The 24,313-nt window shown below is 40.6% G+C and overlaps 1 protein-coding gene across 3 annotated transcripts in view; it reads left to right on the top strand.

Moving 5' to 3' along the window:
• The first annotated feature begins 12,311 nt into the window (after positions 1 to 12,311).
• Positions 12,312 to 24,313, top strand: part of drd4b (dopamine receptor D4b) — a 64,664-nt gene continuing 52,662 nt past the window's right edge. For all 3 annotated transcript variants that reach the window (XM_034193955.1, XM_034193973.1, XM_034193965.1), the window contains exon 1: positions 12,312 to 12,643. In XM_034193955.1, the coding sequence (XP_034049846.1) occupies positions 12,395 to 12,643 (249 nt within the window). In that variant the 5' untranslated portion in view covers positions 12,312 to 12,394. The remainder of the gene's footprint in view (positions 12,644 to 24,313) is intronic.

Genomic DNA, 24,313 nt, shown 5'->3' with positions numbered 1-24,313 from the left:
ACCGTCGTGGTGAAGAGAGAGCTGAGTAGGGGGGCAAAGCTCTCGATTTACCGATCGATCTACGTTCCGATCCTCACCTATGGTCATGAGATTTGGCTCATGACCGAAAGAACGAGATTGCAAGTACAAGTGGCCGAGATGAGTTTCCTCCACAGGGTGGCTGCGCGCTCCCTTAGAGATAGGGTGAGGAGCTCGGCCACTCGGGAGAAGCTCAAAGTCGAGCCGCTGCTCCTCCACGTCGAAAGGAGCCAGTTGAGGTGGCTTGGGCATCTTTTCCGGGTGCCCCCTGGACGCCTCGCTGGAGAGGTGTTCCGGGCATGTCCCATTGGGAGGGGCTACGTCTCTCAGCTGGCTTGGAAACGCCTTGGGGTTCCCCCGGAGGAGCTGGAGGAGGTGTGTTGTGGATCAGAAGGTCTGGGCGGCTTTGCTTGAGCTGCTGCCCCCGTGACCCGACTCCAGATGAAGCAGAAGAAAATGGATGGATGGATGGACGTGCACAAACCCTTGCACCAGGATCGTGCACACCTGCCCGTCAGCGCGATGTTTTGTGGTGCGCTAATTCGAACTGTTTCACGCTGTTTCGCCATGTTCGACCAAACGTCGCATTATGTGTGAAGGGGCCTTCAAGGAGGTTATGTTTCCATTGTTGTTTGTTGATATTTCTTTGATCCTGATACATAACCTGATGATAGCAATCAAAAGCAGGGCCAGCACACAGATCAGTGATGGGAGACTCATTCATTTTCTAAACCCACGTAGTCCTGCTAAGAGTCATTAGGGGGCGGGGTGAAGCCCAACGCAGCGGTCAATAGGTGAAAGTCGTGGCACACTCTGGACAGGTGTCCAGTGATGGGAGATCTGAATCAAATTTCAGAATCAAAGATGCATGATCATGATACCAAAATCAAAAGGACATCATCAAAAGTGAGTGATCGGGATCAAAGATAAGTGATTACACTGAAACGTCAGCAATCAGAATCAGAGATATGTGTTCAGGATAAATCTTAGAAACATGGTGTCTAACCAGATCCTTACTGTGGATGGCATTACCCTGACCTTTAGTAATACTGTGAGAAATCTTGGAGTCATTTTTGATCAGGATATGTCATTCAAAGCGCATATTAAACAAATATGTAGGACTGCTTTTTTTGCATTTACGCAATATCTCTAAAATCAGAAAGGTCTTGTCTCAGAGTGATGCTGAAAAACTAATTCATGCATTTATTTCCTCTAGGCTGGACTATTGTAATTCATTATTATCAGGTTGTCCTAAAAGTTCCCTAAAAAGCCTTCAGTTAATTAAAAATGCTGCAGCTAGATTACTGACGGGGACTAGAAGGAGAGAGCATATCTCACCCATATTGGCCTCTCTTCATTGGCTTCCTGTTAATTCTAGAATAGAATTTAAAATTCTTCTTCTTACTTATAAGGTTTTGAATAATCAGGTCCCATCTTATCTTAGGGACCTCGTAGTACCATATCACCCCAATAGAGTGCTTCGCTCTCAGACTGCAGGCTTACTTGTAGTTCCTAGGGTTTGTAAGAGAAGAATGGGAGGCAGAGCCTTCAGCTTTCAGGCTCCTCTCCTGTGGAACCAGCTCCCAATTCAGATCAGGGAGACAGACACCCTCTCTACTTTTAAGATTAGGCTTAAAACTTTCCTTTTTGCTAAAGCTTATAGTTAGGGCTGTATCAGGTGACCCTGAACCATCCCTTAGTTATGCTGCTATAGACGTAGACTGCTGGGGGGTTCCCATGATGCACTGTTTCTTTCTCTTTTTGCTCTGTATGCACCACTCTGCATTAATCATTAGTGATCGATCTCTGCTCCCCTCCACAGCATGTCTTTTTCCTGGTTCTCTCCCTCAGCCCCAACCAGTCCTAGCAGAAGACTGCCCCTCCCTGAGCCTGGTTCTGCTGGAGGTTTCTTCCTGTTCAAAGGGAGTTTTTCCTTCCCACTGTAGCCAAGTGCTTGCTCACAGGGGGTCGTTTTGACCGTTGGGGTTTTACATAATTATTGTATGGCCTTGCCTTACAATATAAAGCGCCTTGGGGCAACTGTTTGTTGTGATTTGGCGCTATATAAAAAAAATTGATTGATTGATTGATAAAAGAGAAGCAACCTGGATCAATGGTCAGGAACGTGGTCAGACATTAGTTATCAGGATCACAGGTCAGTCATGAGGAACACAGTTCAATGATTAGGATCAAAGATCAGTATTCTGCTTGAAAGATCAGGATCAAGGGTGAGCAATCACAAGCAAGGTCACATTCAAGATCAAAGGTGAGTGTTCAGTAACCTGTGATACTCTATTATACTGTAAGTGTACTTTGGTCCACATCATGATTTGGGTCAAATTTCATCCAAATCCCGATCTAGTGGAACAATCCCACAAAAAACAGATTTTTGTCTGCCAGATCCAGTCATCCATCATTATCTGGACCTGACCATGTAAACAGACCTTTGGTGAGGTGTTCACTCTGTCGTTCTGGTTTCCATTAGACAGTGATGTTTCTTTGTGATTGTAACGCTCTTTCAACAGCTTATGTTACATGGATATCAGTTTTTCTGAAACATTTTTTTAACTTTCATATATTTTTTAACTATCTGTGAAAATCTATTTGGCATTTGCTTTCTTCCGATATTCACACCACAGGAGGAACCACAGCATAATCACTTCTGCATTTAGATCAGCTGTAATAGTGGAAAAGTCATTAGCTCTTTACCACATGTGATGCTTGTGTGGTGTGAAAACCTAGATCTGGAACTGCACACATTTTGATAATAAACTCAAATGAGATGAATTTTTAGGCATCTACATTGTAAATACATTTTCTTCTTGATGTTTTGTTTTGCTAAAAAAGAAATAAGTTCTATGTAGGCCCTGAGTCCCATTTCTGCTGGTGATGATCCTCAGATTCCATAGAGTAAAGCAGATGAGAGTCTACAACACCCCCTGGACACGGCACCAGTCTATCGCAGGTTACTTCTCCATCCAAGGCCAGTAAGTACTTGTCATGAGTGGAAGGATGGGTCAGACCCCAATGCAAAGATAACACCAGTAAGTTCACAACCACAGTCTTTAATGACTCATGTGGGAAGGTTCAAAGGTCTGTACACAGGACAGCAGTCAACAACTAGCAACAGCGTCCATGAGGGGACAAGCAGGAGAGCGGTCAGAGAGACAGCGAAAGGTCCAAAAACACATTAAAGTGCCCAAAGAGCAAGCGAGGTCAAACATTCACAAGAGGCAAATGGATTTGTTTTATGTATAATTAATGGCTCAGTGTTCGTTGTCATAAAAGAGTCAAATTGTAATGTTTTAAATTTATTTGTATTCATATATTATAGCAACAACAATAATAGTCTACATAATAGACAATAATAGTCAATAATAATAGACTAATAATGTTACAATACAATTTTAGAGAAAGAGACAAAAAGAACATAATGAAACAAAACACAACAGAAAAGATAAAACCATGTAACAATGAAAATAAATAAATACATATAGAAATAAATGTTTCCTGTGAACACCTAGTGAGTAGCCTACTCTTGCTTAGGTTTTGAAACCTTGTTTCTGAAGTGTTTTTGTGTGATGTGCACAATTTTCAGTATTTTGACTAATACTACCAGTCATTTACAAGCCTAGATAAACTTTTATTTAAAAAAATCAGTCCGTTTTTGATTATTAACATTTATTTGTACTTTTACTTTCAATACTTGAGTTCATTTAGTTGTACATTACTTGTCATACTTAAGTATGATAAATACTAGATACTTTAAGACTTTTACTTGAGTAGCATTTCAATCAGTGACTTGAACTTCTACCAAAGTCATTTTTTTAATGGGTATCTGTACTTTTACTTAAGTGTGATTTTCCGGTACTTTACACAACACTGAACCTAGCGCAGTTGTGGATATCAGCATTTTTTACATCATGTCGTCCTCAGAAAGAGACTTGGGTGCATTTGGCTGGGAAAAAAAGCCTTTCATTTGGACATCGCCGATCAGCTGTTTTTAATGAAGACACGCACAGAGCAGCAAAGAGTTGTAAAGGAGAAACAAAGAAGCGTAAAAATGTCTTTGTAAAACCATAGCTCTGAGCGTCACCGTGCTTTGAGAGACAACTGTTTTTCAACTCGGAACTGAGCTGCACAGTGGATGCGGCTCCATGTTTGCAGGAGCCGCTTGCAGGGTTCACAATATAGTATTACAGCCCAGTCTTACGTTTTGGGTTTTTTTTGTTTTTTTATGCTCCCATGACGAAATGAGTCAAATTTTTGTGGCGGGGCTTTTTTTAAACTCACTATTACTAACCCTACTCCTACCCCCAACCCTAACCTTAACCATAACCTAATCTTACTCCTTCCCCCAACCCTAAACATAACCACCCCTGACCTTTTGTGCCGTCATCACGGAATGAATTAGAATGAATTTGTGCTGCCGTGAAGAAAATGATGCGCATTTCGTCACAATATCACGAACCAATAAATTAATGTATATTTCATGCTGCTGAATCACGACTCGCCATGAGACTGGGTTGAGTATTATGGGTCAAATCAGACTGTCCCGACATGAAATATTATTAAGGGGATTTTTGTTTTTGTAGATTTTCAGTCAGGGATGAAGTCACATTCATCAAAATGATCCTCATCAGCCATCTCGAAATCAAATGTTTCATCCAGTGAATCGGAATTGAACTCATCTTTGCAGTGTCTGATACGGAAATGTCTGTTTTTTTTTTCAGAATTTCTGCAGCCATTTCCATGGCAATGGCCACATAGAATTGTACAGAACAGACCTGACTTCTTGCAGCCACACATTTGCTCACAACCACTTTTGCAATTGCAGGAAATCAAATATATCATCAATCATAATATAATATCTGTTTCATTTTCAAGCAATCTTGTCTATCAAACAATGGAGATACATTTGCCACTGCAAATAATTAAATGATGAACATATGTGAAACACTATTTCCGACATCCATGACACTCATGGCATCATAACGTCATACCAGGAAAAGCTCAAGGAGGACACATGGGGACTTGTAGTATCTTGTTTAGGATGATTAAAGGATTGCATCCAGTAATTTTCAGTTTTCTACCAATTTTTTCTGACCTTGGCCAAAAAATGACCTAATACTGGACTACAGGAACAGTCACAAGGAGGTGACAGGGGATAAGGACAGACAGACAGACAGACAGACAGGCATCATGACACTAGTTAGAGAATGAAGATGAAGTGTCTTGTGCAAGGACACAGATAAGTAGCATGATCAGTCATCAAACTGAACTCTACATATTGGTAACCCAACTTCTTATCACACTGAGCTACCTGCTCTGCTTGGAAGGATGGTTGTATTAAAAACACACTATTACAAAGTAGCAGTTATTAAAAATTGTACTGTGGTTGTCACAGTCTCATTTTGCTTACTTCCGGTGGTGCTTTTATTTTCACTCGCTCTATCTGTGTTTGTTGTAATCTTTCTTCCAGTCATTTAGTCATTTATTGTCCTACACTCGAATGCCAGATGGTCTTACTTTGCCCCGAGTCTTCTCACATTTTCTCCATGTTTGTGGTTCCCGTTGTTGACCTGTTGCTACTTTATTTTTCTACCGTGAGTTTAGCCTGTTGTTTTTGGACTGTTCCCCTGCTATGTTGACCTTCTATATACCAACTGCCTGCCCTGTCCATTTGGATTATCTTTTATGCCTAATAATTAATACATACTTTGCAACACAAACACATGCTGCTAATTTTTACGTCTATTGAAGCGGCATATAGCAGCCACAGAGAATTTTGTCCTGCTGCCTGGTGCTGCTTCTGACTTCAAAAGGCTTCATATACTTTGATATTTCAAAGTTCCAGACGTTCGACATGATGCTCATTAAACCATCCGATTGCCATCATCATTTGTGTTTCTTGATTCTTTCATTTGTTCCACCACAATCAATAAGCCATAGACACTGCTAACAGCTAGCAGTGATAACTACTTCAAAGTCCCGCGTGTCCACACCACAGCTGTCCAGCTGAGATCATTAACCTGCTGTAATTTTCTCTCCAAAATGCACGTTTTTGTGCCCGTCAAGAAAAGCACCTGATTTTCGTGACACAGTTTTTTATTTTGCTATTTATAATCTTCCACTTCTCCTAACTCTAACCATAACTATAGCGTAAGTGTGTACCCTCCCCAACCATTAACCATGACCCCCAGACCCCTCCCCCTTAGCCCCACATTTTGTTCCCCCTGTCACGAAATGAATTTGTGCCCCTGTTACGAAAAACGCCCCATTTGCATACCCCTGTCACAAACTCATAGATTAATGTACTTTTCATAACCCAGTCCCATGAACTGCCGTGAGACTGGGTTGAATGGTCACACGCTTGCAAAATTGAATAAACTTATGGGAACATGTAGACAGAGAATGGACCTCGATGTCACATACTGTAAAAAACAATACAATGCACTCTGAGATGAATTTTCCTATATGCTTTGAGAATTGTAATTGTGATTCTGACTACTGTTTCCCAGCTCTGTTCCTCAGGGAGAACCTCACCTGCACATTTTTCATCCCTCCCTGATCTGCCAAAAGCTTGTTAGCTCATTTAAGTGTGCTCAGCCAATCAAGAGCTAACAGACACCTGAATGAACTAATCAGCTTTTATTAGAGGAAAATGTGTAGGTCAGAGGTCCCTGAGCACCAGGGTTGGAAACCACTGTTTTGGAGAATGTATGAGTGTGACTGAGTGAAAATGAGCAACAACTTTTTAATTGTGCTGCTCTCCAGTTTGTGGCAGGTGGAAGACAGAAGCCCAAAGACTGATCATAAATCACACCAAGATTTACAACTTTCACTGTATTCAATTACACAGTTGCCCCAAAGATAATGTTAAAGGATCATTGATGTGTGTGTGTAGCTCACGGGGCAAATCATTTCTAAATCTTCTCTCAGATCAAAAGTACAAAGATAGATATCCAGCTTTTTGCTGCAGGCTTCCAGTTTCACAATATGAGACACACCTGCAACATCCGGCATACACATCAGTGTATCATCAGTATATCAGTGAAAATTTCATAGCTACATGTTGTAAGCCAACCAAGAGGTGCTACATAAGAGAGAAAATAACAATGGACCCAGAACCAACCTGTGTGGAACCCCATACCTCACTCATGAAAATTCAGACATACTGTTGTAGGAAACACACTGTATTTGACCTGACAGGTACAGTTTTGATTAGAATTACCAGCACCCCTATATATTAAGTACACATTTGAAATATAAATATATGTTCATAAATAAATGCAAACAAACCAGGTTGTGCAACAAAAACATTTATGAAATAATTCATTTTTTATTGAACAGAAGCAACAAAACTAAATGCTTTTATAAAGTTAAATAAAAAATATGCTGTAGATATAAAATGTACAATGGGCACAATTATTTGATGAATTTACAGGAAATCATTACTTTCACAAGAGGTTTGGTGATGGAAACATGAACATTTCCAAGTCAGTGCATGTGTGTGTGTGTGTGTATGCGCGCACTTTGGACTTCAATCACATCAATCATTCAGAAATACAAATAGTATGTTACTGTATGATAAATCTGTTTGGAGGAGGCAGTTCACAAAAATTGACTGTGCCAGAAGGTGACTAATGAGGGAAGCCATTAAAACACCTGTGATAACTCTGATTATGTTATAGGCTTACGTGGTTGTAATTGGTAAAGCTCTGCCCAGTGCACCTTTTGAGTGCCGCATCACCCGTCAGAGCTTCACGGCGGAGTAAACCAAAGAAGGGTTTTATACAAGAAAACTGATTTGTTGTGAAGGTGTCGTAGCACGGACCCACAACAGGGGGCGCAAATGAACGGACAATGAATAAACCAAAAGGTAACAATTTAATGTGACACTACACAACGAAAAGATACAGAAAATATGCACAGTCAATTAGCACCAGGTGACGTGTGGCAGGCTCGAAGATAGGAAACCCCCCCGACGAGAGAGAAGCCGTACTCCACACGGCTTCCACCACCAACGGCCTGAAGAACACCGGAGCCGCCAAGTCCCGAGTCCCCAGGTGGCCTCTGTCCCCGGCTGTCGACCCTGGTACTGCTGGCAGAGAGCAGAAACAGGATGTGTGAGTGTGAGTCCGCACACTCAGTAATACACAGTCCAACACTGATGGGAGGGAGCACCTCCACCTCCAAATCACACACACTCGTGCAGCTCCTGGTCAACCACTTATCTGAGATGGGGTGTGAGGCGAAGCCGTCGCTGTCACACCAAACGCCAATCCTCCAGATAAGGCAACACTCCAGGAAAACGGCTGCAATAGAAGTTCAAGTTATTACACACACAGTGTTAGTCAGCAGAGAAAGTACCTCAGGAATGGTAGTCGATTTCTCGGCGAGGAGGTGGAGTTGCAGTCCGGCTTTTATGGTGGTGGTGATGATGAACGAGTGACAGCTGCTGCAGGGGATGAATGACAGCTGTCACTTCTTCTAGGTCTGGCGCCCTTTCGTGCTTGGAGCCCGCACTCCAAGCAGGGCGCCCTCTGGTGGTGGTGGGCCAGCAGTACCTCCTCTTCAGCGGCCCACACAACATGATTAAATCTACGCTTCAGTCTCCCATGTGCCTTCTGGCAAACTCTAACTGAAATTTTGTGTTTCTTTGTAAGAAAGTCCTACTATTTGACACTCCACAAAAGGGTGTCAATAATTGTGTCCAGCATACATTATATATATATATATTATATATTATATTATATTATTATTATATATTATATATATATATATATATATATATATATATATATATATATATATATATATATATATATATATATATATATATATATCATATGTTACTAACATTTTCATTATATAAAATCATTATATAAAATCGGTTTGCTTGCATTTGTTTCTGAAGACAGCGTCCACTTAAAGTATGAGTAATTGTGTTTTACAGTTTGCAGCCGTGTTTGTGTGGTATTGTACTGGCCAGTACACTTACAAAGAAATTATTATTAATATTATTAATATTATTATGGAATAAAAATGTAGCTCACATATTCACTTTTGTTGGAGCTGATTTTGTGTTGACATGACAATAAAAAAAGGGAGGTGGGACATCAAATGCAACTTTTATTGTAACTCTGTGATGCTTAAAACCTTTTGCACAGTACTGTATTTTAAAATTTATACTTAAAATATAGTAGTGCTGTTAATTCTGACCTCAACTGTAAGACTTCAACCATGAGATTCCCTAAAGAGAGATAACAAAGTCATTTTCAGTTCTGTTCAATAACATACTCGTACATTGATCAACTGTATCAAATGTAACACTCAGATCTAAAGCACAAGACACACTGAGCCGGTGGTTGCATCTGGCATCTTCAGGAGACAGTGACTCAATGAGGCTCTGTGCTAGCACTTGCGGCACCTGTGCACTTGTCGATGTTGGTCATTTCCAGCTTTTTCAACGATTCAACAGGTAAAGGATCAAAAAACATTTTTTCTCTGACAAATATGCTTCAGTGTGCTTCAAGACTTACTTTTTCAGATGTTTTAATGCGAAGGATAACTTAGAAACAGGTCAGGATAACTTAGAAAGGTCAGCACCCTGACATCGGGGTGAATGTGAAGCATTATTGTAAAGCGCTTTGAGTGTCTGATGCAGATGGAAAAGCGCTATATAAATGGAGTCCATTTAACATTAACCCTTGATCCAAGTTAGGTTTTGCACAGAGACGTCTGGCATTTTTTTAAATGCCAGAACAACTCAATTTCAATTCAACTTCAATTCAAATTATTTCATTTATATAGCACCAAATCACAACAAAGTTGCCTCAAGACACTTCACATGACGAAGATCTAATCTTACCAACCCTTAGAGCAAGCACACGGGCGACAGTAGCAAGGAAAAACTCCCCTCTGATGATATTGAGGAAGAAACCTCAAGCAGACCAGACTCAGAGGGGTGACCCTCTGCTTAGGTCATACTAACAGTTACAAGGTTTTTACAAAGGTTTTACCAAGCTGAAGAAACAGGAAACAGAAAATCCAGAATAACCAACAAAAATGTGCATTATTGAGATGAGCACACAGTCATTGGCAGGGGGTCATCCAGCACCCCTGGAGGTGGAGCCAGCGTCCATCCATCATGTCATCATGGAGGAGTGCATTCCAAAAGCAAACTGGAGGCAGCTCCAGCCAGAGCATCTCGAGGTCAATCCAGTGCTCTGTGGTGCACAGCTGTAAGCCTTGCATGACGTCACCAGTGCCTCGGACAGAGAGAAAAACTGCACATAACGGTAAATCGATAGGGAAGCAGAGAGAATACTAAGGTGATCGCCAGCCACTAGCCCTAAGCTTCACTAACAGACCCAGCATTTAGATGAAGTGAGGCAGAGACCTGTTCCATTGCTAATGAGATGAGCTAAAGGGAAAGGAAGCATAGTTCCATACCATGTTCCATGCTAGTCATACTAGAGGGAGAATAGTCTTCAGTCTGGACTTGAATGTCTCTACAGAATCTGACCATTTTATCTCCGCAGGGAGATCATTCCACAAAACAGGTGCACAACAAGAGAAGGCTCAACGGTAAATGAGAGATTAACAACATTCAACACACAAGGTACTAATAATGACCTCCTCTGACAAATTCTGTGAAAAAACGTGGTGTTCTGCAGCCTATTCTCACTCTCTCTCTCTCTCTCACACACAAACACACACACACACACACACACACACACACACTGTAGTCAAATGTACAAAATGTAATGCACAGAACTCTGACATACTTGTACATAATCCTCTGCTGGGTGATGGCGATAATGTGGACAATAACAAGTTTCCTGATTATCTGAGCGAAAACAAATGCGATAAATCATCTTCCACTGATTACTGTTATTCTAACACTAAAACCAAACCTTAACCAAAATGCAAAGATGACTTTCTGAACATTAAATGTGAAATGCATGTTGTTCATGTGCGTGGACATTTGTAAGAACATACACAAAATTTGATGCTTTCCATTTAGCATGATATCATATAAAGTGCACAATGGGAATATGCTGAACTTTGACAAGAGCCCGTCTTGAAGCTGAGTCATTGTTGGATGATGCAACCCAATCCCACACCAAGTTCATGATGGCGTCACAAAAAGCGGTTTAGCCTATTAGCTCGTGCTACCATCACAAAATGGAGCAGATTTTCATGATGGTGTCACGAAAAAAATTTTTTCGTGATGGTATCACAAAATTCGGTGTGACATGTGGGGGATGGGGCGGTTAAGGTTATTGTTTTAATTAGTGATTGAAGGGTGTATTACCTTCATGAAAATGTAAAAAAAAATCAATTGTGATGGCATATAAAACAAACAAAAAAAACATGAGACTGCTCTGGATGATTTGAAAATATTTCCTTGCATACCTAACAAAAGAAGTTTTATGGAAGGAATAGTTTATTCTGATAGTCATCTATAGCATTACATATATATATATATATATATATATATATATATATATATATATATATATATATATATATATATATATATATATATATATATATATATAGACTAACTTGAAACTAGTCTTAACAACTGATTGTGGTGCAGCTGTGCAGATCACACGAATGCAATAGTAGTAAGTAACTGTGGCTTATTTGTACTTATCCCCAGAATCAGTAGTATGAAGCAGATAAGTCTACAACTCTCTCTGGACAGATCGATGGAGTTTACGTCCCCAGCTAAAGATGATGCAGATGAAGTATTTTGTCCAAAGACACAGGTAGTGTAACTGGAAATCAACAACCTGGTCTCACTGGGCTGAAATCAAACCCAGGTTTAGATATTGGAAGGCTGACTTCTATCCCACTGAGCTACCTGCTCCACAGACATATGCAGTGTGATGCAATAATTAACACACAAATATCTGCATACTATAAAGCATTTAAAGTACAATGCACTACATTAAATTTAGAATATTAAAGCACATAACAGTTGTGCATTTTAGTGTAAGCTGTAGTAGTTTTATTGAATACTTCTTCCACCACAGGTGATTCCCAGATAGAGCAGCTTTTACGCCATGGCTGCTGGGGAGCGCTTCAGTAAGGAGATTTGAGCTGATGGGTTTAAAGCTGATTGCTTCTGACTGGTCCACTCAGCGAACACACGTCGGCAGGGAAACTGATCTCCGTAATGCCACACGTACCTGACAGCACCGCCTTTTAAAATAAACGAAAAAGACGATCTGGCATCTTTGGATAACGCGGACTGCGTTTTTGGAGAGCTGAGCAGACACACTTCATCTCTGGCCAGCTGGACACGGATTATAGATGAAAACTATCTGGGACAGAGTGGTTCCGTGTGTCACCGGCGACCATGTCGGACAACTTCACTGATTTGAGCAACGACACGCTGCCGACGGCTGCGGTTACGCACTACAACTTCCCAAAGCTCATATTTGGGATTTTGCTGATCATAACCATCGCAGGAGGTAACGTGCTCGTGTGCGTTAGTGTGTACGTGGAGAAGGCTTTAAAAACGACAACAAACTACTTCATAGTCAGTTTGGCGTTCGCAGACCTCCTGCTGGCGGTGCTCGTTTTACCGCTATTCGTTTACGCAGAGGTAAGTAAGACTATTACGCACAGCACTTAAGTGGAAAGATCAACACCCGTGCGTGGTAACTCTCACAGTGGGGCAACAAAATATTATTTTTCTATGGCACTAACGACAGACTTTTTGGGGATTAGGCTACTCACATTCATTCATGTTTATACCCGTAGGGGACGCAGTGACCTCTCAGCCAAACGCAGCAACTCCTGTTGCAGTAATACTTTGAACTGAATTTCATACTTGTTTATGTTTTTCAAAAACATACCAGCTCAACCTCAACCTTGATGCATGAGTGTCAGCAGTGGGTGGGCAGGTTTTACGCCCCCCAACCCCCGCCAAAATAAAAGGGGGGCAAATCTTTTCAGTGTCCATGGTCAGGTTTCCCAATAACCAGCACTTTTAAATGTTAAAACCAATTTATTCAATCATTTCTACAAATCTTTCCCAAAGCAGTACCCACATTCTTTAGAGCAAGTGCACTTGCATTGATCTGAGTATGCATGGACATGCTGGTCTTAAAGCAACAGGAAAGTAATCGTGCATATTCCTACGAACATCTGTGAGCATGTACAATCTGAATTTCACATTCTGCTTTCAGACAAACAGGTTAGGGTTTTAATGATAATAATAATAATAATAATAATTATTATTATTATTATAATTATAATTACAATAATAATAATGATGATGATGATGATGATACAAAATTCCATGGGGGGGGGGGGGGGGGTGTCGATGTTTTTCTGTTATTACACTGTTATAGTTAGATAGGCTTGACACAGGAGGGTTCGGGGGTGGTGGCCAAGCAGTTATGTGCACTTGTTTCCAGAGCGTATGGTTCCCGGTTCAAGGCCACCCTTGCCCACTCTCCCTGTAAGGAAGGAGGGTAGGAAGGAAGGAAGGGCATCCGGCATAAACTCGTACCAATTCAACATGCAAATTCACCTCAGACCTGCTGCAGCAACGCAGAGTGAAACAAGGGAGAAGCAGAAGGGCCTTACTTACTGACACAGGAGGGTTCAGGGTGTCCATCTATTTGTACAGTTGTATGTAAAAGTAAAAGTTTGGGCACCCCTGATGATTTCTATGATTTTCCTTTATAAATCACTGGTTGTTTGGATCAGCAATTTCAGTTAAATACGAGGGCAGGCTGAAAAGTTCTAAGGCTGACTATGATGCAGTTGTCGAATTGAACAAATTCAGGTTTATTTTTCTACATAGTCTCCCTGTAACTCCACACAGCGGCGCTTGAGTGCTTCGATTCCCTTTGCATAGAAGCTTTCATCTTGAGAGTCAAAATAGTCCTCAACGGCAGCCATCACCTCATCATTGCTCCGATAGTGCTTCCCAGCCAAGTTTTTTTTCAGGTTTGGGTGTTGTGTGTTGGGGGGTGTGGCTGGATGTTTTGGTGTTCTTTTCTTTTCTTTGCTCTTCAGGTGGCATGGAAACTGATTTGTCTGTGGAGAAGGTGCTGGCTGAAGAGTCCTCACCCTCATCAACATCATGTGTTGCACCTGTGACTGGTGCTCACATGCAACCTTAAAGACTTTCAGCTGAAGCAGATAATTGGATGGCGTTCTACATTTAAGTCATGTGTGATTCAAGCAGAACTGCCGGGAACTCGACCTTGTGATGTCCGTTTGTGAGACGCTGAGGACCGCGCCTGGGTTTGACACATCGAGCCCGTGAAGCAAGGAAGGGTGAGGACACTTGCTGTCAACACACATTAAAGGTGATTAAGTGTTCGACTAATTGTTGATAGTAACTTGGTGTTTTGTTACGCAGTGTACTGGAATTGTGATGAGAATTGTGCAGTTTGCTTCTCACTGCTGTGGCGTGCAGGATAAGTGATCCTCCACTTGTTGTGAGAAGCTGCTCATTTGCATAAAGTTAAAAAATACAGACCTGAATGTGTTGCTGATAGCGTGTGTCTTTTGAAAGATATTGTAACTGCTGACTTACCTCACCTCTTCTTTGCTTCACAGAGAGTCAGTTTGTCATGTCCACCTGGGGGGTGTTTGTCTGGTGGTAGTGGGTCCAGGAACGCCGGGCTTCTATCCTTTTGGGCGCTTAAGAGCGTGCCAACAGTCACTCCACCAGAAGGACGTTCTTTTAGTTTTGTACACATTATTATGCACAGGTGAAAAATAAATTGTTTCTGTTGTTGGAACCGCTTTCTGGTTATTTTTAGCGCTGGGTTCTGTTGTATGGCTGGGGGGGCCTGGCTGCCTTTTTGTTTCTGTCTTTTGGTTTTCCTTCCAGGTGGCTTGCATTTGGGACTGAGTGGCTGTGTTGCTGAGGTTATCAGGACCTCACCCTGATCACCTGCGGCTCGTCAGGACTCACAGCTGTCATGCATCTATATGGATTGGAACATGGTGGCATTTAAGACTGGAGTATACAGTGTGTATTTGCCAGAGACTCGACCTTGTGACCAGACGGGTGAGATCGTCGTCTCGGGAGCCATCTCATCATCAGTGGATGCAGAGAACGTCCAGGGTTTGATGCACGGTCTGTGAAAGAGGAGGGGGTGAGGTCTCACGCTCGTCAGCACACTTCCTGAGGTACGTTAGATTTTGTGACTAACGTTTATACAGTCAGTAAATGTGGTGTCCCTCACACCTTTTTATATTGAGCTGTATGTTAGTCATGTATCGGCTTCCACTGCAGTGGAGTTTTGTGAACTGGATGTTCCATGCCTGCAGGTTGGGAAGCTGATTAGTAATCAAGCCAGGAAGTGTTTGCTGTTTGTACACCTTTAAGTGTTCTCTCTGTGTGTAGAGTGTGGACTCACATAATGGTTCCTTCTTTCACAGACTCGGTTTGTTGCGGCCACCTGGGGGGTGTCGGCGGGGTCCTTGGGTCCGAACAGCTTCTGGCTCTGGACCGTTAGCGCTGCTGGGAGCGCACCACGCCAGACTGCTCTTTCTTTTGTTGTGTTTTGTATCACTGTTATGTATTAAATTCAGTTAGCCTTTGTACCGTGCTCTGCTTATTTCATACTGGGTCCTTCAAACGCTGGTCGGTTCTCCGAGCTGCGTCCGACACATAACAGGTTCTGTCTGACGCAGGTCCGCTCCTCAACCCACGTCGACACATAACAGTGGGAACAGATGAAAGTCTGAGGGTGCCAAGTCAGGGGAGTATGGTGGGTGATCTACCAGTTCGAATCCACACTCATGGATAGTGGCCATGGCCACTGTTGACTTGTGAGCTGGGGCATTGTCTTGATGGAACAGCACCCCTTTCGTCATCTTTCCTGGTCGCTTCTTTTTGATAGCCTCGCATAACTGTCTCAGTAGGTTAGAATAGTACTGTCCATTTATGATTTGTCGCTTTTCAAGATAGTCCATGAACACAATGCCCTTGGCATCCCAGAAAACTGAAACCATGACCTTCCCCGCAGACGAAACGACCTTGGCCTTCTTTGGAGGTGGTGACCTTGGGTGTTTCCACTGCATTGATTGTTTTTTTGTCTCTGGTTCAAAGTGGTGAACCAAACACTCATCCTGGGTAAGAAAACGTTCCATGTAATTGGCTGGATCCTCTTCAAATTGCGCCAAGTTTGCCTTCGACATGACTAGCCTGGTGCGTTTCTGATCAGGCATCAGAAGACGTGGCACCCACCGAGCTGACACCTTTGTCATTCCAAGTTCTTCATGCAGAATGTGTTCACTTCTCTCACGAGATATTCCCACAGCATCTGCTAGCTGATTAATTGTCGATCGTCTGTCGTCCATCACCATTTCATGAACAAGGTCAATGTTTTTCTGGGTTGTGGCTGTTGCAGGCCGCCCAGACCTTGGGTCGTCTTCAAGGCTCTCTCTGCCCCTCTTAAATTCAGCTGCCCACTTCTGCACTGTAGATATGGAGGGAGCTTCATCTCCTAATGTAGCAACCATATCCGCATGAATGTCCTTGGGCTTTAACCCCTTCTTATGCAGGTACTTAATCACACTGCGATGCCAGATTTTGTCCATTTTTGCCGTTTCCCTCTACCACAAACTTTTAAACTTGGCTATGAACCACAAACTACCTCACAACCTGGAAGAAAATAACACAGTTAGTCATCAGAAGAGTTGAACTTAATGCATGCCAAGTTTTTCAGAGTAGGGAAATAGGGAAATACCTTTGCAACTTATATATAAACAAAATATTTCTTCTACAGAAAAAATTTGCTCGAATAGCTACTCATTCGAAACCTTGTGCTCCAAGTGCACCTTTGTTTTTTAAATTGCAGCTCTTAAATATTTTCCATATAAATATTTTCTTGACTTGTACTTTTGTTTTCAGAGCTCTCTATGATATTAAGTGGCCTTCCTTCATTAAATATTATTTTGTGTATAACCATCAAATTCATAATTATCCGACCAGGCAGGCTGCACATTTGCATTTATCTTTGCACAGAGCAACTCGTTATCAGCATCACATCAGATATCATGGCGTTAAATCTTGGAATGATAATGTACATCTTGTAATTGCATCTATCACCTTATATACGTATAAAAGTGGACTAAAAGCGAAGATCCTGCAGGAGTATATACAATGATTTGTTTTAATCTGGAAAAAAAATGGGGTAATTCAGTTGTATTCTGTTATGTTTGCTTTGTTTGGGAGTGGATTCTTTATAATGGGCCTTTCACACTGAATCCGTCAAATGCCAAAAATCGGTCTAAAAAGCATTATTTTCAATGAGACGCGTTGCGTTTTAGATGCGTCGCGTCAAGAGCCGAACTAAACCGACGCATCTGACGGGAGCGCACATTGCCGCTTGTCAGCAGGCTGATGGAGTCAAAGTTCGATCCAGTCCAACTTCCGACTTGCTGAGCTGTGACGTACCTTTGCGTTGTCCAATAGGAACGATGCGTCGGGCCAAAACACGGAGGACGGGTGGCAGAAACCACTGATCTCTACAAAATGGACGGTGCAGAAACCACTGATCTGTGCAAAACATACGTGTCACAGGACTCCTCATTTATGGAGCAGTTTTCTGAAGAAAAATCCTTCAAAATGTTTTTTGTTGTTGTTACCTCATTATTTCTGATTACTGTTAAAAAAAAATGTTTAGAACACTTGTAATTAAAATAGCTAAATAAATCAATAAATGGTTCTTGAGAAACCTTTCGTCTGTAAATTAAATCCACCTGTTATTTCAGATTATTTCATTTCTTGTTTAACATAAGGAACCTCTGACATTTATTTTTAGACAAAATAACATGGAAATTTGTACATTTTTTTTTAAGTCTGGTAGATTATTTATATCTCATTTTAACCAGAAAAACAGACACTGTAAATAAATACTAATGTTTATTATAAATGCAACAGGAAATAATTTAACAATGACTGCAGTGTGATTGTAAAGTAGGATTTCTGTGACATAAACCTCATGATGATTTATATATATATATATATATATATATATATATATATATATATATATATATATATATATATATATATATATATAGTCATTTCAACTTGTAATTTCGCCAAAATATGTGATTGCCTTTAATGTTGCTATCAGGACAGAGTCATTTCTAAAATATGAATTTGAGCACAATAAGTGGAGAGCTTCTACCTGTGCAGATGTCTTTTGACTTTGATTTCGTGGACATTTTTAATGATCTGTTCATTTATTGTTAAAATATAAAATGAAACAGCTTTTTAAAAAATAATAAAATAGTTGCTGTTCAAAAAGCCTTTTATTTAGAAGCAGGTGATGTTCTGCTGGATTCTCTGGACCAGATGAAGGTCTCTTCTGCAGCTTTGAACTCTGGTGGTGTTGCTGAAAAGCAGAGATGTTTTCTTTCGACTGAACTTCGTGGTGTTCAGCTCATCAATGGAAGTTTGGTTGTCTGCACAGCAAATGTTCCTGATTGGGACAAATAAAAATATTTCTTTAAATATAAAGAAACACTAAACAGTTTATATATATATATATATATATATATATATATATATATATATATATATATATATATAAAAAAGGGGGGGGGGAACGTTGGAAAAAACGCCCGAAAAAATAAGTTATTTAAAGTTGAGCTTTTGTGGTGTCTGAAAAAAGCTGTAGCTTTATTTGGTAAAAAATAAAAAGACTGAACCATTTAGAAATTCAAGTGTTCACTCAGATCCACTGTGCTAAAAGGCTAAGCTAACATCAGCCGATCATTAAACCTTCAAAGCAGTTCAGTAAACGTCACGTTTTATTTTTACATTATTCTCACCTCGATAAAGCTGCAGAACTAAACTCCGCTGGGCAAACTGGGACTTCGCATATATCCAAAAAGTGGGAGATTTCGGACAGAGTGGGTTTGCTCCATCACCACGGCTGCCTGCCTCGGTCTGCTCAGTGATGATGCCTGAAGGTCCGCTTCTCCGTGCAGGTCGGCCCGCTGTCGCAGTTCGATCGATATCCTACCAAGTCGTCGGTCCTCCCTCGGTCGGCGGTCACTCCGAGGGAGTGAAAAAAGCTTCTCCCAGCAGGGTGATGGGAGAATCGTTCTACTGCTGTTTTTTTAAAGCTTTTTTTGTGGTTCAGGTGACGCAAATTCAAGATGGCGATCGCTGAACTTTTTCAGATTGTGGAAACAGCCAGAGTGTGACGTGGCAATCTCCGGCCCCCACCTCTTTTTTTTTTGCCGCTTCCAAAGCGACGTGTCTGATGTCATGCGTCAGATCCGTGTGTTGACGGATTGGCCTGACGGATTCAGTGTGAAAGGCCCATAAGCCTTTTGGCTTCCACCACTCCCTTGCACTTTATTTATATTGTATTTTTTCTCTCCCTCTCTCTTTGGTTGTTTTATGTATATACATTATATGTGTTTTATTTTGTGCTAAATAAACAAATCAAATCAAAATCAAATCTTGTTGAAAGATCCAGCCCCGGCACAATTTCAACTTTGTCACTGATTAATGAACATTGTTCTCAAGAATCTGCTGATATTGACTGGAATCCATGTGACCCTCAACTTTAACAAGATTCCCAGTACCTGCACTGGCCACACAGCAACACAGCATGATGGAGTCACCTCCAAATTTTACTGTAGGTAGCAAGTGTTTTTCTTGGAATGCTGTGTTCTTTTTCAGCCATGCATACTCCCTCTTGTTATGTCCAAATAAGTCAATTTTAGTTTTATCAGCCCACAGCACCTTATTCCAAAATGAAGCTGGCTTGTCCAAATGTGCTTTAGCATACCTCAAGTGACTCTGTTTGTGGTGTGTACGCAGAAAAGGCTTCCTCTGCATTACAGCATCATACAGCATCTCTTTGTACAAAGTGCACTGTATAGTTGAACAATGCACAGAGACACTATCTGCAGCAAGATCATGTTGTAGGTCTTTGGTGCAGGTCTGTGGGTTGACTATGGCTGTTCTCACCATCCTGCACTTCAGCTTATCTGAGATATTTCTTGGCCTGCCACTTCGGGCTTTAACTAGTACTGTGCCTGTGGTCTCCCATTTCCTCACTATGTTCCTCATAGTGGAAAATGACAGCTGAAATCTCTGAGATAGCTTTTTGTGCTCTTCCCCTAAACCATGATGTTGAACAATCTTTGTTTTCAGGTCATTTGAGAGTTGTTTAGAGGCTCCCATGTTGCCATTCATTAAAAGAGATGCAAAGAGGAGAAACATTTGTAAATGGCCACCTTAAATACCCTTTCTCATGACTGGATTCACCTGTGTAAGGAGGTCAAGAGTCAATGAGCTATTTTGTGTTCTAATAATTAGTGCTAACTGTATTCAAATCAATAAAATGACAAGGGTGCCCAAATTCATGCACCTGCCTAATTTTGTTTAAATAATTATTGTACACTTTCTGTAAATCCAAGAAACTTCATTTCACTTCTCAAATATCAGTGTGTTCATCTGCTATATGATATATTTAACTGAGATTTCTGATCCAGACAACCATTGATTTATCAATAGGGATGGGTATTGATAAGATTTTATCGATAGATGCCATTATCGATTCCGCTTATTGATCCGATTCCTTATCAATTCCCTTATCAATACCTCCTGTGAATTTTCTGTGTACAAAAAGTATGCTTTATAGGTTTTCTACGTCAACAAAATTTTAAATTGGTCACCGGATCCTTGATCTCTGGACATAAATAAAAATAAATAAAATCTGTAGTTTCTGTCAAAAGCATTTCCTTTCAGACATTTTGGCATGAATGTCTCTCCATACCTCTGAACTGAGCCCATCTGGCTGCTGCACATTAGTGCAGGATGTCTTGCTTTGAGAGGAAAAAAAAATGCTTTAATCGATTGCAGTTTGTTTGTATTACAGCATTGGAAAGAGGTGTCATTTGATTTAAACAGCGTTTTGCTTTGAATTTATTAATTCCGACTGGACTCTATCGTTCTAACTTGACTCGGCAGAGAGCCACACAGCGTTTGGAGCTGTGTGAACAGAATGGAGGACGATTCTCGTTTCTTTCTTGCAAAAACAAGACAGGAGTCCCAGTTAGTGACTTTAATCTGCACAAAAGTGACTCAGGATTGACATCTTCTTGGATGACAGTGGTGAAAAAAAGTTGTAACCCAAAATTACCCCCCAACACCACCCGCACGAAAATGTTTGAATTCTAGAAGCTCTGAAATGCACTCTGGGACTATTCCAGACAATAAACTGCAGTGAGTGCAGCATCCATTTTAGTGAGAAAAAAACACAACTTTCCTTATTCAAATTCATTCCAGTGGTATTCTGTTCTTACTAGGATGCAGCAGTTTTCTAGCTTGGCAGATAGTTCTGGAGGAAATCACTGAAGAAATTAACAAATTCAAAATATGGTTTGACCGAATCAAATTGTCATTAAACTTAAATAAAACATGGATGAAGTGGAGGTGCATGAGTCACTAGGTGTTCACAGGAAATAGTTATTTATTTTATATGTATTTATTTATTTTCATTGTTAGTTGGTTTTGTTTTTTCTGTTGTGTTTTTAATCAGGTTCTTTTTGTCTCTTTCGCTAAAATTGTATTGTAGCATTATTAGTTATTATGAGTTCTTATTACTATTATTGTTGTTGCTATTATTATTAATATATGAATAAAAATTAAAAAATACAATCTGACTCTTTTACAACAACGAACACTGAGCCATTAATTATTATAGAGAAAACAAATGCACACAAACATGCTGAAATGTGAAGAGCTTAATGCTAACTTTAACATTGAAAATGCCATAGACATGCTAACGCGTGAGCATCAGTCCCATTTTTAAGTTATAAAAAAGATCTATCAACTGTTTCAGAAGACCATAACAGGTCAGATTAACATATAAAAGGTAAATATTACTCACAGACATATGCTCTTTAGGATTTTAGCGGGGAAAAATTAAGATAAAGCGAAATAAAAACAATGAATCAATGAAGCAGCAAATCAAAGCACTGCTTCGATCTGCGAATCACTACTTTGATTGGTTCAAGGTTCAAAGCAAAGCTGCGCTGCAGAAAAGTTGATTACAGACCTGCTGCAGGGTCTGTAATCAGTGTCGAGAAATGAACATTTTCCTGACAAATGCCCCCACAAAATACAGCCACTCTGAAGGACCGATAAGGGAATTGTTAAGCAAAAAGGTTATTGCTGTCGGTGGATCGAATAATTTCTTAAGGATACCCGAAAGGAACCGGTTCTCGATACCCATCCCTATTTATAAAGGAAAATCATGAAAATTATCAGGGGTGCCCAAACTTTTGAAAACAAATGTATATGCAATGAAACTGAATTTAAAACAATTACATGAAATACAAGTAAATACTAATGGAAAACTTCAAAAGAAAGTTTGATGAGTTTGATGCTTCACCTCAGGGAGCTTTGGTGGCAGCTCTCCATTCAAGGACTTTGTTTTGTTGTGTGCAGATCCCCATACGTCTCCCTTGACAACAGAGCACCATATTCCAGCAACATACTCTGACTCTTAAAGGGAATGACATGACAAACTGGTTGTCTTATGTCATGTTACTGCCAAAATTACATCCATAATCAGTGACTAAATACAACCCCATTGTAATCTGCGCCCTATTTTTCACTCAGATTATGCACTGTGTAAATAGGAAAGTAAAAATGGGCACGTCCCAAATACACTTAAGACCATACTATAGAATGAAAATAAGCCCTAAAGCTGTTCATCCTTTCAAATTTCACAGAACTGACAAAATTTTATTTTATTTATTTATTTACTGAAATCCAAGTATTGTAATGGCAGTTTATTTTGGAAACATGTAACAAAATTACAGCCCATTTTGTCGTCATTAAATATTTAGAACATACAGTAGTGTTCAGAATAATAGTAGTGCTATGTGACTAAAAAGATTAATCCAGGTCTTGAGTATATTTCTTATTGTTACATGAGAAACAAGGTACCAGTAGATTCAGTAGTTTCTCACAAATCCAACAAGACCGAGCATTCATGATATGCACACTCGTAAGGCTATGAAATTAGGCTATTAGTAAAAAAAAAGTAGAAAAGGGGGTGTTCACAATAATAGTAGCATCTGTTGTTGATGCTACAAACTCAAAACTGTTATGTTCAAACTGCTATTTTAGCAATCTTGTGAATCACTAATCTAGTATTTAGTTGTATAGCCACAGTTTTTCATGATCTCTTCACATCTGGGAGGCATTAATTTTGATGGTTTGGAACCAAGATTTTGCTCATTTACTAGTGTTCTTGGGGTCACTGTCTTGTTGAAACACCCATTTCAAGGGCATGTCCTCTTCAGCATAAGGCAACATGACCTCTTCAAGTATTTTGACATATCCAAACTGATCCATGATACCTGGTATGTGATATATAGGCCCAACACCATAGTAGGAGAAACATGCCCATATCATGATGCTTGCACCACCGTGCTTCGCTGTCTTCACTGTGAACTGTGGCTTGAATTCAGAGTTTGGGGGTCGTCTCACAAACTGTCTGCAGCCCTTGGACCCAAAAAGAACAATTTTACTCTCATCAGTCCACAAAATATTCCTCCATTTCTCTTTAGGACAGTTGATGTGTTCTTAGCAAATAAATTAGCTTCACACAGGCATCTTCTAACTGTCACAGCACTTACAGGTAACTCCAGACTGTCTTTGATCATCGTGGAGCTGATCAATGGGTGAGCCTTTGCCATTCTGGTTATTCTTCTATCCATTTTGATGGTTGTTTTCTGTTTTCTTCCACACGTTTTTTTTGTCCATTTCAAAGCATTGGAGATCATTGTACATGAACAGCCTATAATTGTTTGCACCTGCGTGTAAGTTTTACGCTCTCCAATCAACTTTTTAATCAAACTACGCTGTTCTTCTGAACAATGTCTTGAACGTCCCAGTTTCCTCAGGCTGTCAACGGGAAAAGTATGTTCAACAGGTGTTGGCTTCATCCTTAAATAGGGGACACCTGATTCACACCTGTTTGTTCCACACTCACTGACTGAATGCCGCACTACTATTATTGTGAACACCCCCAGACAGACAGACAGACAGACAGACAGACAGACAGACAGACAGACAGACAGACAGACAGACAGACAGACAGACAGACAGACAGACAGACAGACAGACAGACAGACAGACAGACAGACAGACAGACAGACAGACAGACAGACAGACAGACAGACAGACAGACAGACAGACAGACAGACAGACAGACAGACAGACAGACAGACAGACAGACAGACAGACAGACAGACA

The sequence above is a fragment of the Thalassophryne amazonica genome, chromosome 2, assembly GCF_902500255.1.
Source record: "Thalassophryne amazonica chromosome 2, fThaAma1.1, whole genome shotgun sequence".
Taxonomy (NCBI): domain Eukaryota; kingdom Metazoa; phylum Chordata; class Actinopteri; order Batrachoidiformes; family Batrachoididae; genus Thalassophryne; species Thalassophryne amazonica.
The sequence above is the reverse complement of the archived record's forward strand: the minus strand, read 5'-3'. Positions and strand labels throughout refer to the sequence as shown.